We start from the raw sequence: 19818 nt of genomic DNA, 5'->3' as shown, positions 1-19818 counted from the left end.
GCTCTTTTCTAGAAATCAATGCTTATTTTACATTTATGAAGCATATATCATTCCTCTGTGATCATCTCAATCCAATAAAATTCAGTAGTTTGCTCAAGCAGGTGATTGGAACCATAATTCACAGTATGTTAACATACCCTCTTTTGAGCAAACACATTATTTGGCTGCATAAGTTGGCTTTAAGGAAATAATACTAAACAATTGACAGCATCTCAGATAGGACTAAAGTTAAATTAAACTTCCTTCCTCTTTAGGCTAATCTCCTAATTCTTCCCGTGGATCTCTAACTTGGACCTGTATCTTGCGCCTATTTTCAAGGAAAGCCTTTAATTGTTTGGGATCGTACAAAATTAGACATTTACAGGGAAAACGTAAGAAGAAATGAGCTCCCAGGGATAAAACCTGAGGGTAAGCCCAGGTAAAGCTGCCTCTTCGCCACTCAGGAGGATCATGCCGTGGAGAGGACTCAGATAGGTAAGTCCTGACTTTCCCCTTCCTCTTACACATCTAATCACTATTGTAAAATGAAAGTTTTAAAAGAAAAAGTTCCCCGGACTCAGAGCCTCACAGCGTCTGTCCTACTGAGACACCATCTTGAATTTTCTCCCTCGGCGTCGGGCATCCCTTCTGACAGCTGACTTGCAGTGAGGTTCAGGGGTTCCCTGCCACTGCCACTCAGCTGAGTGCAGCAGGGAGATTTCCTTGCCATGATCAGTTTAGCAGCCACCTCTATTTTGCTGGCCTACATTTCAGGGAGATACTTAGGGCCACTTAAGCTCACCTAAGGCCACTTCTGAACAAAACCACACCCATGTCCAGCCGTAGGCGAGCTTACGCATCCCTAGGCACCTACCTGCATCTGCAACAGATGCCTGCCTACAATGTAGGTAGCCTGCCTCGGGCTGTTTTGTTGTTTTTTTTTTTTTAGAAAATGTGTGTCCTGATTTGCAGGTTAGACAGCGGTAGGATGCCTACCGCTGCCTACAATAGGGATGCTGTTTATAGAATTTGGCCCTAAAATGCTATTTAACCAGCCAGGACCATTCCTTACTGGTTAAATAGTTTTGAATAGCAGCCAGATTCTACCTAAATGTATGCACCATTTGTGTGCTACAATTTTCGAATACTAATGTTTTTATACATGAATGTCATATTCACATGCATAAGTGCAATTTGAGTACACAGTGATATTCTATAATGTGAATATGCACATTGTACAGTATGTAACTTCATGGGGTATTTATAGGAGAGGCACATGGGTGGGGCATGGGCAGGTTAAAAAAATTACGCACTTATAGAATGTTATCATTTAGGTGTGAACATTTAGACTTGTATATAAGGGTGGCTTGAAAAGTTCTGTGAAAAGTTAAATATAAAAAAAAGAAGATAACAGTTATATTTCTCAATGTGGTCTAACACGTGCATTCTAAGAAAAGCCAGAGAAAGATTCACTTACTTATGCTACGGGGAACTGCTAGCCCCCTGCTAAGCATATGAGAGCAAATTCTTCTCTCCATTGCATATTCTGAACTGACAATACATTTTTTTAGATATGCCTTTGCTGCTGTATCATTGTAAGTTTTTATACTACCAATAAACTAATATTGTCTGTTTTGGAAGATACAATGCTGTCTCGTAGTCATTCCAACGAGGTAACTAAAAGCAGCCTTTTTACTTCATTGGTGACTGCCCGACGTGATCATGCTTGGGTTTTGAACTCCAAAGAGAAACACGTTCAGGAGGCGTAAGTATTTCGCCTTGGTGCTGGACGGACGGTGTTCCTGGGTGAGGCAAATATATATATATTTCTAGTCACCCAGAGACCGTACGGACTTAACACTGTACAAATTGTAAGTACAACTTTTTACTTTCATTTTTGTATATATTAGACGTCAGTTTTATAAATAGGGAAAGATAGAACAGTGTAGGGACACGCGTGTTTTTTGTTTTCAAGAGATTGTATATTTTGTATATAATAGGGAATTGAGCAGTTTAGTCTACATCAGGATGTTACCTCTAGAGGTCATGCAAACGGCCAATCATTCTAAATTAGCTACAAACATCTCCCACTTCCATGAAAAATGGATTAAAGTGACAGCTCCAGACTCTGGATCAGACTCTGAGTTTTCTGATTCAGCATCTGACGAACATGCAGCACAAACACATGTGTATCCAGACCCTGTCCGAACCATGTTCCACTCAGCACTCTCTCCTATGGAGATAGTACTCCAGAATGAGAGATCTCCCAAGTATGTATATGTTTGGGTATCTAATTTGGCAGATTGGACAGAAGGACAGGCCCCGCAAATGATTCCCTACCCCCGAGAGGGGTCATTTGAAACTATCCATATGAATACTGCCCGACTGTGCATCAAGCAAAGCACAGGAGACCCCTGCTGGGATCTCAAATACATGAAAAAAGGCTTATAGGTGTGGGAACCATATGAGCACATGTACAAGGGAGAAGCAGTTCAATTCCCAGGAACTGCTTTAGGACAAAGCGTGACTACACCCATGCCTATTATACAAGCCCCCCTTCTCATGAGCACAAAAGAAGGAGGGGGAGTGCAGCGCTCCTACATTCCCTGGAGCTTCACTGATTTTGTGGCAATTAAACAGCAGCTCCTGCCTTTGATGCAGGGAGCTGGCCCATGGATTAAAAAATTTGAGAAGCTAACAGCTCAATGGACCTTAGGGATAGGTGACGTCCGACACCTATTAGTCCAATTGGTAGGCAATACAGCAACTGTAAAATGCATGTGGATCTAGCCAGAATTAAGAATGCGAGTTTCGCACTGATGAATGTGAATAAGGACTGTGATTTTAGTCATATAATTTTGTCAAGCTCGAAGGAACTAGTATTTGATCCTGCGTGCAGTGGAGCAGTGGATTTGTTACAGGCAGTGCGTCATTTAAAGTGAATTGAGCCAGATAGTTTCTCGCAGTTGTAAAAGTGTGTCTGCTGGTAATAAAACAAACCCAAAAAGAAAAACACATACAAACAACAACCAGCGACCTTTGTCTGTCATGTAGGGTTTGTGTTGGGCACATCCCAGCTTTTGTATCCCAGTGTTGGAAGATTTAAAGTACTAGACTACCAATGATAGAGGTTAGGTATCCATATTTTTCTGACCATTGAAATATTTGGATTGTGATTCATTCTTGTGTGCTTACTGTCTCCTTTGCTTTCCCGTTTTGTGTCTTTCTCCTGGTGTTCTTTATGAATTATTTCTTCCCATGCACGTTTGTATAACGTGCTATTCTCACTCAGCTTCTACATACCATTGGAAACAGAAATTCCTTTACAATATACTTGGTAGTTCAAACTCCTGAGGAAGTGGGTAGTTATTTTGTATGGACAGTGCAGACTACAGTAGCTACATCGTAAATTGTCTATCACCATTCATTCTCTTGATCACCCTGCTTCTATTGTCTTTGATGTCTGCTCTCTCACTGCTGCTCTTGACTATTCCAGATCTGATTTTGGACTTAAAAGTGCCCGGTATGACAGACGTGGCTGTGGTAGCCTGTCTTGGCAACGTGCCTATTCCTCTGATGGAAAGTATATGTGCCCTGCCCGTGCTGCTATGACTTCCTGCTTTTCCTGGGCTGATGTAGTTCATGACACCTGGAAACCAGCCAAATTTACTGGCTTTCCCGGTATGTTCCTTCGCAAGTTACCAGCCCCTTCCCCTTGTAAGGTGGACACCCGCAACCCTGTCATTCTCACTATCCAGACTCCTCGTATGTTCCTCACTCCCTATCGCTATGGCCTTTACATTGCTGGGTCTGGCGGTGACCCAGCTGCTTGCATTGAGTCTAAGTCAAAATGTATAAGTGCCGACTAGACAACCTGCCTAAACTTTTGGTTATACCTGCTGTACGCCTAGGTGTAGGTCGGCCCACCTCCCGCCCTTTCCCCTCCTCTAAAAACACCACTTTTTGCTCTATGTGTTTAGAAACAGGGGAAAGGCCTAAACTGGTTTTAGATACATCTAAAACCAGCTTTGATTATGGGTACTTGGACGATCAGGCTTTTTGATCGTCCAAGTACCCATTTAGGCCACTTTTTAGACTTTTTTTTTTTTTTTTTTTAATTATTATGAACCCCTTAGTCGAGAAAGTGTTCAGTTTTTCCATCCCATTGGAAAAATAGATTTTGTCAAATTTTAAGAAAATTTGTTTAAATTGGTTTTTTTTAACCAAACTTTTCAAACCACCCTTGTATATATGTTAAAGTAAATCATAATTTTTTTAAAATATTTGACTAATTGCTGTCAAATTGAAATAATCTCTTGGTGACTAGATATATTGACTTCCTCAGAAGATCCTATCTCCTGTTTGTGTGCAGTGACTTTTTAACAGATTATTCGTTGTTTTGATTGTGTCAACCCATCTTATTTCATAACAATCATCTCTAGCACCACAACTCAAATGCCTCATGACTCTTTCTGTCATGCTTTTTCATGGTCTAACTTTTGCATCCACTGATTATAACAGAAAAAAAAAACATACATTGTCTGCATAATTTGAATCTTTGTTGGCAATGAAACATCACATGACTTGAAAATCTTCTCCAAATATCAAATAATGAATCATGTTCCAATTTTAAGAATTGTATTTGCTATGTAAAGATTCATATCTCTGGTGTCTGAAATGTATGAGGGTTTTAAAATAAATCAAATTGGCAGTCAAATCCCTTACTCTAAGATAAACTAAGATATAACTATATTGCTTGTCTGACTTATTAGGGACCATAAGAACATAAGAAGTTGCCTCCACTGGGTCAGACCAGAGGTCCATCGTGCCCAGCGGTCCGCTCCCGCGGCGACCAATCAGGTCTATGACCTGTGAAGTGGTTCCTGACCATTTATATAACCTACCTCTGCTTCTATCTGTACCCCTCAATCCCCTTATCCTTCAGGAACTTATCCAAACCTTCCTTGAACCCCTGTACTGTGCTCTGGCCTATCACAACCTCCGGAAGCGCGTTCCATGTGTCCACCACTCTCTGGGTAAAAAAGAACTTCCTAGCATTTGTCCTAAACCTGTCCCCTTTCAATTTCTCCGAGTGACCCCTAGTACTTGTGGTTCCCCACAGTCTGAAGAATCTGTCCCTGTCTACCTTCTCTATGCCCTTCAGGATTTTGAAGGTTTCTATCATGTCTCCTCTAAGTTTCCTCTTTTCTAGGGAGAAAAGCACCAGCATTTTCAACCTGTCAGCGTATGAAAAGTTTTCCATACCTTTTATCAATTTAGTCGCTCTTCTCTGGACCCCCTCAAGTACTGCCATGTCCTTCTTGAGGTACAGTGACCAGTACTGGACACAGTACTCCAGGTGCGGGTGCACCATTGCACGATACAGCGGCATGATGACTTCCTTCGTCCTGGTTGTGATACCCTTTTTAATAATACCCAACATTATGTTCGCTTTCTTTGCTGCTATCGCACACTGTGATGATGCTTTTAATGTTGTGTCCACCATCACCCCCATCACCATCACTGTTAAAATAGCAGTTAGTAAAGATCTAGGTCAGCGATGGCGAACCTATGGCACGCATGCCAACTGTGGCACGCGAAGGCCTTGCAGCTGGCACGCGCAGGGCCGCCATCAGGGCAGTACTACCAGGGGGTGCACAGGAGAGAGAGCTGAACGGGGACGATGGGGGACCCGCGGGGTTAAATATAACTCGAGCCTCGAGGCTCGTCTTCTACTCCGACTGCCCTGCCGCTCACACAGCCGATCGGAAATCTTCCCTGACGTCAGCGCTGACGTCAGAGGGAGGGATTAAGCAAAGCCCGCCCTCCGACGTCAGCGCTGACGTCGGGGAAGACTTCTGGTCGGCTATGTGTGCGCGGCAGGACAGGCAGGAAATAGAAGACAAGCCTACGCGGCTCAAGCTACATTTTGCTGAGAAAGTTGCTAAGATGGGCTGGGAGACAAACGGGGAACAGAAAAGGGGGAGGGAGTGCGTTTTGGACACAAGGCATGAACTTGGGAGAAAGGAAGGGAGGGAAAGAGATGCTGAGGTGGGGGAGGGAATGGGTTTTTGGAAACAGAAGGCATGGACTTGGGAGAGAGGAAGGGAGGGAAAGAGATGCTGAGGTGGGGGAGGGAATGGGTTTTTGCACACAGAAGGCATGAACTTGGGAGAGAGGAAGGGAGGGAAAGAGATGCTGAGGTAGGGGAGGGAATGGGTTTTTGGACACAGAAGGCATGAACTTGGGAGAGAGGAAGGGAGGGAAAGAGATGCTGAGGTGGGGGATGGAATGGGTTTTTGGACACAGAAAGCATGGACTTGGGAGAGAGGAAGGGAGGGAAAGAGATGCTGAGGTGGGGAGGGAATGGGTTTTTGGACACAGAAGGCATGAACTTGGGAGAGAGGAAGGGAGGGAAAGAGATGCTGAGGTGGGGGATGGAATGGGTTTTTGGACACAGAAAGCATGAACTTGGGAGAGAGGAAAGGAGGGAAAGAGATGGTTGTGTACACGGGGAATAGAAGAAAGAATTTTTGGTCATAGGGAGGGAGTGAGGTACAGACAGTGGCATACCAAGGTGGGGGTGGGGGCGGTCTGCCCCGGTTTTACGCCCCAAGGGGGTGCACAGCTGGCCACCCTCCAGTGTTCTCCCTAGGCTGGCAAACTGCGTCTCTTTAACCACTTGAGTGCCACCGCCGCCATTGGGAACAGGCCGTTGCCAAGTTCTCCCTGCTTTTCCCTGTGGGGCCGACCAACTCTCGCCACCCGCATCAATTCTGATGTCGGAGAGGACGTTCTGGGCCAGCCAATCGCTGCCTGGCTGGCCCAGAACGTCCTCTCCGATGTTAGAATTGACGTCGAGTGGCGAGAGTTGGTCGGCCCCGTGGGGAAGAGAAGCAGGGCGAACTCGGCGCCGGCCTGTTCCCGATAGCGGCAGTGGCAGCCTATTCCCCAGTGGCGGTGGCAGCATTTTCCCAATGGTGGTGGCATAGGGGAGGGCAAGGAGAAAGAAAGAAAGGGGGGGGACAGGGAGCAAAAAAAAAAAAAAGAAAGAGGGCTGGGTGAAACAAAGAAAAATGGGGCACGGAGAGAGAGAGAAAGACAGACATACAGAATGAAAGGGGGTATGGAGAGAGAAAAAAAGAAAGAAGGGGGCAGGGTGAAACAAAGAAAAAGTTTGGGGAGGGAATGAGGTCTGGAGGAGAGAAAGCATACAGGAGGCTGAAAAAAGGGAAGAAATATTGGATGCACAGTCAGAAGAATAAAGTGCAACCAGAGACTGATGAAAGTACCAAAGGTAGGAAAATGATTTTATTTTCAATTTAGTGATCAAAATGTGTCCGTTTTGAGAATTTATATATGCTGTCTATATTTTGCACTATGGCGCCCTTTTACTAAACCGCAATAGCGTTTTTTAGCGCAGGGAGCCTATGAGCTTCAAGAGCAACGTGGGGCATTCAGCGCAGGTCCCTGCGCTAAAAACCGCTATCGCGGTATAGTAAAAAGGGAGGGGGAATATTTGTCTATTTTTGTATAGTTGTTACTGAGGTGACATTGCATAAAGTCATCTGCCTTGACCTCTTTGAAAACCCGCGGAATATAAATGATAATTAACATTTTCTCTGCGTACAGCGTGCTTTGTGTTTTTAAAATTTTATTGTTGGTAGATAATTTTGACTTGGCCACAAAGGTAAGGGGGAGGGAGGGGAGCTGCTGAAAGAGTCTACCTTGACGTGGTTGCAGGCTTACAAATCTTTTGGTCAAAGAGTGCGGCGACAGAGAAAAGTATGTGTGTATTCGGCCCATGAATGAAATCATTAAAACATTATAAATTGCCAATAAATTGAAATGAAAACCAAAGGATTGTGAATCAAATTGATTCTCTGACAATACAAAGATTCCAACCTTTAAAAATGATGTTACATAGTTCAGGCAACTTTACAAAGAGTTTTTAGATACTAAAATCTTGTTATTAAGGTTTAATTGACGTGTTGGCACTTTGAGGAAATTCTTTGGTTTTGTGCGGCAGTTTGGGCACTCGGGCTCAAAAAGGTTAGCCATCACTGATCTAGGTTCTTAAGAGAAACTTAAGGGCTAATTCTGACATGGGCAACTCTAGTCCTCGAGGGCCGGAATCCAATCAAGTTTTCAGGATTTCCCCAATGAATATGCATGAGATCTATTTGCATGCACTGCATATTCATTGGGGAAATCCTGAAAACCTGATTGGATTCCGGCCCTCGAGGAACAGAGTTGCCCATGTCTGGTTCTATAAAGGGTGCCTAAAGTTAGGTACCTCTTAGGTGCCTAACTTAATTGTCAACATACCCCTAATAGTCTCAATAATTGGTTAAAAAAATAACTGGGCAATAAGCGCCTATCGGCGCCAATGCCTAAGGGTGTGTTTCAATGGGAGGAGTGTGACTTAGGTACTGCTAAGAGTGATTCTCCAAAAACATAGGTGTCTGAAATGTAGGCCTTTAAAATTCTGGCTACATTTCAGGTGCCTAAAGTTTTATAGAGGCGCTGCTGGCCGCAATTCTATAAATGGCACCTAAGTGTGATTGACATCTTTGTAGGCATTGGCCAAGTTAGGCACCATTTTATAGAATCAACCCCTTATTGTTGTGCTCTATATATAGGTGCTTATTTTGAAACACTGTTTACCAAGTGAATGGGTTAATAATACCAGCATGTACATGTATTTATTGAATAAACATATAAAATCATATTTTAGAAAGATGGATTTACATATGGGTGTGATTAGGGTGGGTAAAGAATAGGGCCAACACATGTGTATTCGCCATTTTAGTTGAGGAAAGCACTAAGATCAATGTTGAGATTAACAGCTGATCCCAGGCTCATCAAGGTTTTGCAAAAGTGCTTGTTCTGAGCATATCTCTACACTTGGATTAAGAGAAGTTGCTCCTTTTAGTCTCCTTGTTCCCCCCCCCCCCCTCACACACACACACACACATGTACACACATGCAAAATCAATAATACCACATAATTGCAGGCACAGTACCTAATTGGGAGAACATAGATGTCTTGGATTCCAAAATGATAGGCACACATTTCTTAATTGTCAGCACTTCAACATGTATGTTCTGACACTTAGGGGCCCTTTTACTAAAGTTCATTAAACACTATTGCAGGATTTACAAAGGTGTGCTATTTGGCAGCATACCCTTTGTGAAAAGACCCATTAATGCACAAATTAGAGCCCATTAACTGCTACCTCTGAAATGCATGCCAACTGTTAGCACACGTTAATTCAATCATTAACCCCCAGATTCTGTATTTGGGCATGCATAACTTAATTAGCTAATGAGCAACAAACCATCAATAATTAGATGCTAACAACCAATCACTGACATTAATTGATTAGAATTTGCATGCATATCTGGCAGCAAATCATTCTATAATGGTGGGTGCCTAAATCCCATAGGGCCCAAATCTATAAACGGCGCCGAGTAAAATTGTGCTTAGATGCAATTCTATATGAATCTTTATAGAATCTTTATAGAATCTTTATAGAATCATGCCTAGTGGCACCTTAAGTGGTCTTAGGAATCACTTGGTTTCCTAACCTAAGGGGCATCATGTTTATGCCCTAAATACCAGCACCTAAGTCCAAAACAGGCACCTGCATGTAAAACAAGGCCACAATCTACCCCTAACCATACCTGCTTTCAAGTAGGTACCTTGGACTCAGTGCCTACATTAAAATGGTAGGTGCCTACAAAGTTAGGTGCCTACCTTTAATTTAAGTGCAATTAAAGTAATTTACAAGTTGTTGATTTCCAATCAGTTCTGATTAAGCTTTTTAGATCATTAAACCCCTCTTTTATGAATGCAGTAGCGGTAACTGCTCTGACGTTCATAGGAATTCTATGAGTGTCGGAGCAGTTACCGCCGCTGCCAAAACCCGTGTTATGCTTCGTAAAAGAGGGAGTAATTTAGTCATCTAGATTGACTAGGCATGCCAATCTAGGTACCTATTTTTAGCCATCTTTTAAAGAATTTGAGCCATAGTGCACAAACCCAAAAGAGTCATGGCCAAGGGAGGGGCATGGATGGGTCGGGTCATTCTAAAATGTGGCCCATGTACACATTCATACCTGCATGTATTTTAGAAAATGATTTATATAAGCAGATCCTTTTCTAAAGCACTATCTGATTTTGAGACTTCTTGTGTTAGATGTCTCAATTCTGATTTTTATATTTTTTCTGAAGTCTGCCTTCACATGTTGCAATATGTATGAACAAGAACTATTGTGATTGAAAAAGTTCTTCAAAATTACTTTTCAATTTCAATGGCCAATGTGAGAGTTAAATAATACATAAAGACTGGAGATTTTGGCTTTCATCTGTATATTCTTTTATGGTCTCATTTCTAATATAATAAATTAACCATAATAGTGGTGACTTACCAGACAGTAATGAAGTCGTATATTGGTTCTGTTTGGAGGACAGTAAAATTGATGTAGATTCCATTTCCAGGGGGTACTCTAACAAACCAAAGGCAGTCTTGAAAGTTTGGATACTCATCGGGGTACCCAGGAGAGAAAATGGTCCCATTCATTGCAGTTATATTTCCTCCACAGAGAGCTACAAAAATTCAACAATAAATTTAACTGCAAAAAAATGTCATAAATACTTAAGTGTTCTTGTTATCTGAAGTGAAATATGTGTTTGCAAATATATGTTGCCTTGTACTTGGGCCTTTGCAAACATAAAATGCTAAAGTTTGAGACTGGCATAAGTTATTGAGTATTTTATGAAAATTCTATATTTTGGGACAAGCGGGTAAGATAAATGCATAAATCCAAAGGTTGTATAAAGTCAAGAATTCCAAACATATGTGGCAAAATTAAAGGGAATTCATGGACGAACAAATTGGGGTGTGCATTCATTTAGAAGAAATTTAAAGACATACTTGTTTCTTAAATATTGGGGTAATTAATTTCCATGTTTATAGACGTTATATTTTAGTAATCTATTCTGTGAGTCTTTAACTTACGTAATTTTCAGTTTATTCAATTGTATACACTATTATAAACTTTTGTTAACCGCATCGAACTTCACGGTCCTGTGGTATATGTTGATTGTTATGTTATGTTAATTAGGGGGTCTTTTACTAAGGCACGCTAGCCGATTTAGCACGCGCTAAATGCTAACGTGTCCATAGAATCTAACGGGCGCATTAGTTTTTAGCGTGCGCTAAATTGGCTAGCGTGCCTTAGTAAAAGACTCCCTTAGTTCACTAACACACCATGCACATTGGAGATCGGCATAATCAGAATGTATTTTACTCAGCTACAGGTGTACATCTACCTCTGTGAAGTCTGATGGTGAAAAATGTCAGGTTTTAAATGATCAATCAAAGTCAATAAACATTTGGATGTATAGCACAGAGCTTTATTTTTGAATGTGCATTCCTTGTCTTCTTTCACCATTTGTATAGTGCATGTTCCTCTCTTTTTATGCAAACATGCACCGATATATGATGGTGCATACTTCTCAGGTGGGAGCTGACATGGCAGAGTTTGGAGCAGAATATGGCTAGGTCACTTAATTATCAAAAAAAACAAAAAACAAAAACAGAAGGAGAGCAAAAATCCTCATGCAGAGGAGAAAATCAAATCACTTCAGAGTAGGGGTAAACCAAAGACTTTTCAAGTAAAAAAGGCACATGAGGTATGAGTAGAAAGTTTTTTTTTAATGAGTAACACAAATACATAGTACTTAATTAAATAAAGGTATTGATGTAAAGGATCAATTTTTGCATTCCTCACAAAGGGTGATATATTATTATTACTTTCTGCTGTGCACTTCTGTAACCACTGAGATATTTTGTGAACCTCATTCTCAGGACTGTATCCAACAGAAATTATGACCCGTGAGGCAAGCACAATGCCAAAACATGGATCCCACATCTGTTCTTGCTATTTACTGTTGGACTTTATTAGGCCTTCTTGGCCTTTATTTATTTATTCATTTATTTAGCCCGTCCTCCCAAAGGAGCCCAGAACTAAGTGCTTAGGTCATATATGGAGGAGTGGGGGGGTTCCAGCAGGAGGGACTAGGCAGGCGATGCACGGGGAGGGTTCCGGCAGAAGGGACAAGGCATCCCTCCTGCTGGTGATATATGGGGGTGTTGGGTGGCCGTGGCCGCTAATCTTATCACGGCAGGGAGATAGATCTCTTGCTGCGATAAACTCAATGGTTGCATCTGCTTATGCGTCTACTGCGGGCCTAGGGAGGTGTGTACTTCTGTCTAGGTCTGCGTAAGGCTACTTCCGGGCCAAGCCAAGCTCACACCTAGCCTTAGGAGAGCTTAGGCAGGCTTACGTGCCTCCCTAGGCTCCCGGAAGTGCTTCCAATGTAGGTGGCCTGCCTCGGGAGGTTGTTTTTTTTAATTAAAAATGTGCATCCCAATTGGCTGGTTAGGCAGTACTTTGCCACCTACAATTGGGACACCATTTATAGAATTTGGTCCATGGTGTGTAAAGTTATGCACCCACTCGCAACCCAGTAAAGGTCTTATATTATTTCATAAGTTTATCACATTAATCCTACTTTCATTAAATAAATAAATATATAAATAAATAACAGTGCTTTTTCTGTAGAATCCTCAGTTGGCTAGTCATCCTTTTTGTATAAAGTTCATATAAGGCGAAAACGAGGCATTTTCTTCACCTTCATCACACCCCCTTGAGATTTAGACAAACTACAGATCAACAACATAGATATCTGTCTAGAATATAGGTTTTGAAAATAGCAAATTTGTGACTGCCTCTGATGGATGTCACAGGGCTTTCGTCCGAGATCCTGTGTTGGTTGCACAGAGTTACTTGTTAAGGAGCAGATGTGTTCCACATACCATGGAACATGGAAGGAAGGGGCGGGAGTTTCGGGCTTGGACCTCAGTTAGTCCTCCAAGGCCTTGGAACCCCTGAAATCCTGGAAGAACTGGTTGAAGGGGAAAAGATCCTGCTTAAATGAACTGAGCAGTGATGGGGCGAAACACAAACACATGATGGTGGAAGATGCATCTCCTCTTCTCCAGTCTGGAGTTACACAAGGAGCCTCAGGTCCCCCAATGCAAGGCTTCTCAGATTTTGTTAGCCTTTTATGGACAATCAATGGGACACTGTGTTACCTGGGTATAAATTATATTGCAAGGATAGAGTTGATCAAATTGGAGGAGGGGTTGCGTTATATGTTAAAGAGGGAATTGAATTAAATAAAATAAACACTCTGCATGACATAGATAGCAGTGTGGAATCCTTATGGATAGAAATTCCATGTGGGAAGGGAAGGAATAAGGTACTGTCCCACAGGACAAAAAGAACAGACAGATGAAGAAATGTTTTCAGAGTTTAGGAAAGCTGGAGAATTGGGTGACAGTATAATAATGGGTGATTTCAATTAACCCAAAATTGACTGGTTAAATGTTATATTGGGGAGTGCTAGGGAGGTAAAATTCCTAGATGTCATAAATGATTGTTTCTTGGAGCAACTGGTCCGGGAACCGACAAGAGGGGGAGCTATTTTAGATTTGGTCCTTAGTGGAATGCAAGGCAAAGTACAAGAGTTAACTGTGTTGGATCCGCTGGGAAACAGTGAACATAACGTAATCAAATTTGAGCTGATACCGGGAGTGACATCGCAAAAGAAATCTACTGTAGGGGGGGTTTAATTTACGAAAAGGCAACTATGATAAAATGAGGAAAATGGTTAAAAGAAGCTAAAAGGGTCAGTTGAAAAGGTAAGGCTTTGTTACCATTTGGATCTTCTTATCTTTGTGAACTTGGAGTGCGCCATTGTTTGTGGTTGCTGCCTTGGTACTCACCTCCCCTCCATAATGACTAACACCCTCCGCTGATTGCCTATTGCTGACCCTGCATTGTAGCAATGAAGATGGAAAGCAGATGGGTTGTCTTTCAGCTTCTCATTCTCTTAAAGTATATAACCAAATTATGTTTAGTATCACAATTCATGTTAGGATGGTTTAACCATAAATAAAATGGATTATCCACTGGCTAAAGTAATAAGAATATTAGAAGTCCATTTTGATCACAATCTTTCTCTATTACCTCATGTCCACTTGATAATTTAAAAAAAAAAAAAGCCTTTTGGTCTTTGCTGAAAACTTAGGGCTCCTTTTATCAAGACGCACTAAAGGGTTAGCGCGTCGGACATTTCATCACGCGCTAACCCCCGCGGCAGCCTAAAATCCTAACACATCGTCAATGGAGGCGTTAGGTACTAGCGCGACAGGCGGTTTAACGCGTAGTATTCCACGCATTAAACCACTACCGTGCCTTTGTAAAATGACCCCTTAGAAGGATTAGAAAGTATTTAGATAATTATCAATTCTGCCCATTGGCACAATCTTTAGTTTTGTCTCAACTGGAATATTGAAATGTCACTTTCTTAGATTCCCTGAAATTTATAATAAAAAAAAAAAACCATCCAAACTTTACAGAATACAGCCATTAGATTAATCTTCAGATTGAAGAAACATTACACCTTTCCTACGTGAACTGTAGTGGCTACCTATAGAAGGTATGTACTATTTAAAATACCTTTGGAGAAACTCCAGATTATATGCCTCAACTCTTTAATTTTTCCAATAATCCATCTTTAAATCTGAGAAATAATGATACTTTTCAGTATCCAGTCATTAACAATATAAGTTACAATAGATCTTTTAACTCCACGTGGGCTTATCAAGCAGCAAAACTTTGGAAAATTTTACCAATATTAAACAGCAATTTAATTTTAAGATTTTCATAAAAGGCCTATCTATTTCAAGAATTTGTTATTACTAATTCCTAAATATTGTAATACTATTTAATCATTTGTATCTTCATAATTATTTATGTAAACCACTGTGAACTTCATGGAGGTATTGGCAGAATATACATAAAAATTGTATTGTATTGATTGCTTTTCACCTCAAAAAGCAACTTGATGTTAGCCAGCCACAAGTTATGGTGCACATCAAAACCAAAGAGTCAGTCAGTCAGAGCAATTTAGGGCTCCTTTTACTAAGCTGTGGTAGCGTTTTTAGCGTGCGCTAACCCCTGCGCTATGTGTAACAACTAACGTCAGCTCAATGGAGGCGTTAGTGTCTAGCGCGCATGGCGATGTAGTGCGCGCTAAAACCGCTAGCACAGCTTAGTAAAAGGAGCCCTTAATTTAATACATTTATATACACACAACTTTTGTTTACAGAACTAGGTACAAATACAAAAAGAGGGGAAAACCCACATCTCCTTCCACCTCTTCTCCCCCTCCTTAGCCTAAATGTAAATGGCTCCCTCCCCTACATGCAACCCCAAATTGACCAGAAAACATGCTACAAATAGCCAAATTGCAAGTAGTTTCTTACATCATAGTAATATTCATCAACAGAGATTAGGAAAGCTGGAGAATTGGGCAACATTATAATAATGGGTGATTTCAATTACCCTAATATTGAATGGTTAAATGTTACATCGGGGAGTGCTAGGGAGGTAAATTCCTAGATGTCATAAATGACTGCTTCTTGGAGCAACTGAGCCCGGAACTGACAAGAGGGGGGGGGTGCTATTTTAGATTTGGTCATTAGTGGAATCCAAGACAAAGTACGAGAGTTAACTGTGTTGGGTCCGCTGGGAAACAGTGATCATAACGTGATCAAATTTGAGCTGATACCGAGAGTAACGTCGCAAAAGAAATCTACTAAATTTCAAAAGGTGACTATGATAAAATGAGGAAAATAGTTAAAAAGAAGCTAAAAGGATTAGTTGCAAAAGTTAGGATTGTAAATCAGGCATGGATGTTATTTAAAAATACCATTGTGGAAGCACAGACCAGATGTATTCCAAGTATCAGCAAAGGTAGAAAGAAGAGGAAAAGAGAGCCAGCGTGGTTAAAGGTGAAGTGAAAGAAAATAAGAAGAAACAAAAGCACTGGCAAATAACATGCAAACCACTGAAAAAGACAGATAAGAAAGAATATGAAGAGGCAAAAACTCAAAACAATTTTTTTAGGTACATCAGAAGCAGAAAACGTGTGAGGGAATCTGTCAGACCACTGGATGATCAAGGAGCAAAAAGGGCGCTCAGGGAGGATAAGGCTGTAGCGGAGAGACTGAATGAATTCTTTGCTTCAGTCTTTATGGAAGAAGATGGTTCAATGCAACACTAAATTAATAGAAAAAGTTGTTTTCAATCATGTAAGCAATTTTGTAGAAAAAACACATACATTACATCCCAATCAGACAGGATTCAGATCTAATCACTCAACAGAACACTCTATGATAGGTCTTATAACCAATATCCAATACTACTTAGATCACCATAAATCTGTACTTCTGATCTCACTTGATCTATCTGTAGCATTTGATACCATTGACCATCATTTACTCATCAAGAGACTGTCTTCCATTGGCATTTCTGACCAAGTGTTAAACTGGTTTAAATCATATTTTCAAGATAGGTCAGCCAAAGTTATTTTTAACAATTTATCATCAAACAACTATACAAACTCTTATGGCATCCCTCAAGGCTCAATCTTGTCCCCTCTTTTATTTAATATTTTCTTATCGCCACTCCTCACTTTAAGTCAATCCATTGGATTCTTCGCTTTTGCCTATGTAGATGACATCCAGCTTTTGTATCCATTAAATATAGCTGATTCCAATGAGATAATAAATATAAACAATAAGTTAAAACAAATAAGTCAATGGCTTAAAGACAACATGCTGGCCCTGAACGCAACCAAATCTTCAATAATGTTTTTTTCCATGGAAAAAGGATCTTACATTCTCATCACAAATACTCTTAGACAATTTCCCTTTACAAAAAGTAACGACAACAAAAATACTAGGAGTATTACTAGATCAAGAATTTTCTTTTCATGATCAGATTAGTTCCGTAGTTAAAAACTGTTTCTATAAGCTACATCTCATTAGATCTTTATCCAAAGTCTTAAAACCAAAAGCTCTTAATATTTTAATTCATTCTTTGGTTATTTCCAGGCTGGATTACTGCAATACATTGTATCATGGCATAACTCAGAAAGAAATAAGAAGGCTACAAATTATACAAAATCCAGCAATAAAAATTATTACCAACTCCAAAAAATATGATCATGTCACATCTCTTCTACGAAAAGCACACTGGCTACCAATTTCACACAGAATACTCTATAAAATTGCACTGATAGCCTTCAAAATCCAACAAACCAACATACCAATATTTCTGCATTGTTTTTTGATGCCATACTCTCCAGCCAGGACTCTAAGATCAACAGAACAGCATTTGCAGACTATCCCTTCTTTAAAAATAATAGGTACCAGAAGAGCTAAAAAATTTTCAGTCATAGCACCCCAGCTTTGGAACAATTTACCAATCTATTTGCGTGGAGAAACCTCATTATAAAAATTTAAAAGCACATTAAAATGCTACCTGTACAAAGACACATTTGAGTCATAGATAGGATAATTCTTCTATCATCAAACCCAGGCTCAAATACCTAAATTTAACCAGACCTTATGTATAGGTCACAACCTCCCCCATTCTCTTTTTAGGCTTAGCCATATTTGTAAAACATTTTTTCATTACCCTCCTGATGTTGGGTTTTTTTCTTAAGTGCATCTTTACTTTCTTTAAAAATTGTAGTTCACCCCTCTTCCCTTATGTATCACTAATTATTTGTGTACATACATGGTATGTTTACTTGTACAAATTGTTTTTTATTTGTCTCCCAAAATTTTTTTATTGTCATACGCATTGAAATTATTAGATATTGTATGAATAACAAACTTTTAATAAACTTGAAACTTGAGATCTACCTAAACCAGAAATGGTTTTCAAGGATGATGATATGGAGGAGCTGAAAAGAAATTTCGGTGAATCTGGAAGATGTACTAAACCAAATCGACAAGTTAAAAAGTGATAAATCACCTGGACCTGATGGTATATAGTACATCCCAGGGTACTAAAAGAACTTAAACATGAAATTGCTCACCTGCTATGAGTGATCTGTAACCTGTCGCTAAAATTGTCTGTAGTACCTGAATATTGGGGGGTGGCCAATGTTACACCAATTTTTAAAAAGGGCTCCAGGGGAGATCTAGGAAATTACAGACCAGTAAGCCTCACTTCAGGTATGCTTGAAAAAAATGCTAGCCTGAATGCTGATGAAGAACTGACTGCTATCCCTGAGGAAGCTGCATTTTGAGCAGCAAAATGGGCCCCGTCGGACCTAAAGACTGTTAAATGAATGATTGGGACCTAAAGAGTGTAAAACCTTCAGAATCAATGTAAATCAGCAGTTTTTCCAGACTTACCTAAACTACAGCAGTTTTGGCTTTGTGCTACCAAATGATCAAGTGCATTATTTAAGATAAGTAAAAGTTTGCTCTTAATAGAGTCAGTGTGGCAAAAGGGTACCATTTTTCTCCTGTGATCAGCAATAGACTGATGGATAGAATTTTAATGCACTCATAAGGAATTAGTTAAATGAAAATTTTGAAAAAATAAAAAAAATTTGAAAAAAAGTTTAGAAAATAGTTAAAAGGTTTTAAAAAATAATTTTTAAAAAAGCATATATTGTCTGAAAAGCAGAAAAAAAGTTTAAATGGATATTTAATATGAAATTATTTAAGCTGTGGTAAACACAGCAAAAATCAGTGAAGGTGTTGTCAATGAATGAACACGTAGACAAACGTGATTTAATGAGACAGAGTCAACATGGGTTCAGCTGAGGGAGATCTTGTCTCACCAATTTGCTTGATTGAGTAACTTATGGATAAAGGTGAGCCGGTTGATGTTATGTAACTTGATTTTCAGAAAGCTTTTGATAAAGTTCCTCATGAGAGGCTCCTCATAAAATTAAAGAGTCATGGGATAAGTGGCAAAGTTCAGTTGTGGGCTAGGAATTGGTTATCAGATAGAAAACATAGGGTAGGATTAAATGGTCATTTTTATCAGTGGAGGAGAGTAAACAGTGGAGTGCCACAGGGGTCTGTATTGGGACTGGTGCTGTTTAATCTATATATAAATGATCTGGAAATTGGAATGACGAGTGAGGTGATTAAATTTGCAGATGACACTAAACTGTTCAAAGATGTTAAAACGCATGCGGATTGTGAAAAATTGTAGGCAGACCTTAGGAAATTGGAAGACTGGACGTCCAAGTGGCAGATGAAATTTAATGTGGAGAAATGCAAAGTGATGCACATTGGGAAGAATAACCCAAATCACAGTTACAAGATGCTAGGGTCCACCTTGGGGGTTAGCACCCAAGAAAAAGATCTTGGTGTCATCGTAGACAATACAACGAAACCTTCTGCCCAATGTGCGGCAGCGGCCAACAAAGAAAACAGGATGTGTGGAATTATTAAAAAAGGGATGGTTAACATGACTAAGAATGTTATAATGCCCCTTTATCACTCCATGGTACAATCTCTCCTGGAGTATTGTGTTTAATTCCGGTATCCTTATCGCAAGAAAGATATAGCGGCACTAGAAAAGGTTCAAAGAAGAGCGACCAAGATGATGAAGGGGATGGATCTCCTCTCGTATGAAGAAAGACTAAAAAGGTTAGGGCTCTTCAGCTTGGATAAGAGATGGCTGAGGGGAGATATGACTGAAGTCTTCAAAATCCTAAGTGGAGTAAAACAGGTACAAGTGGATCGATTTTTCACTCCGTCAAAAATTACAAATACTAGGGGACACTCGATGAAAATACAGGGAAATACTTTTAAAACCAATACGAGGAATTTTTTTTTTTTCACTCAGAGAATAGTTAAGCCCTGGAATGCATTAACAGAGGTT

General features: G+C 40.2%; 1 protein-coding gene across 1 annotated transcript in view; it reads right to left on the bottom strand.

Moving 5' to 3' along the window:
- Positions 1 to 19818, bottom strand: part of CSMD3 (CUB and Sushi multiple domains 3) — a 1852015-nt gene that overhangs the window by 313337 nt on the left and 1518860 nt on the right. The window contains exon 44 of the mRNA XM_033933128.1: positions 10414 to 10591. Within this exon, the coding sequence (XP_033789019.1) occupies positions 10414 to 10591 (178 nt within the window). The remainder of the gene's footprint in view (positions 1 to 10413; positions 10592 to 19818) is intronic.

The sequence above is a fragment of the Geotrypetes seraphini genome, chromosome 2 (genome assembly GCF_902459505.1).
Source record: "Geotrypetes seraphini chromosome 2, aGeoSer1.1, whole genome shotgun sequence".
NCBI lineage: Eukaryota > Metazoa > Chordata > Amphibia > Gymnophiona > Dermophiidae > Geotrypetes > Geotrypetes seraphini.
Note: the sequence above shows the minus strand (reverse complement) of the source record. Positions and strands in the feature narration are given on the sequence as shown.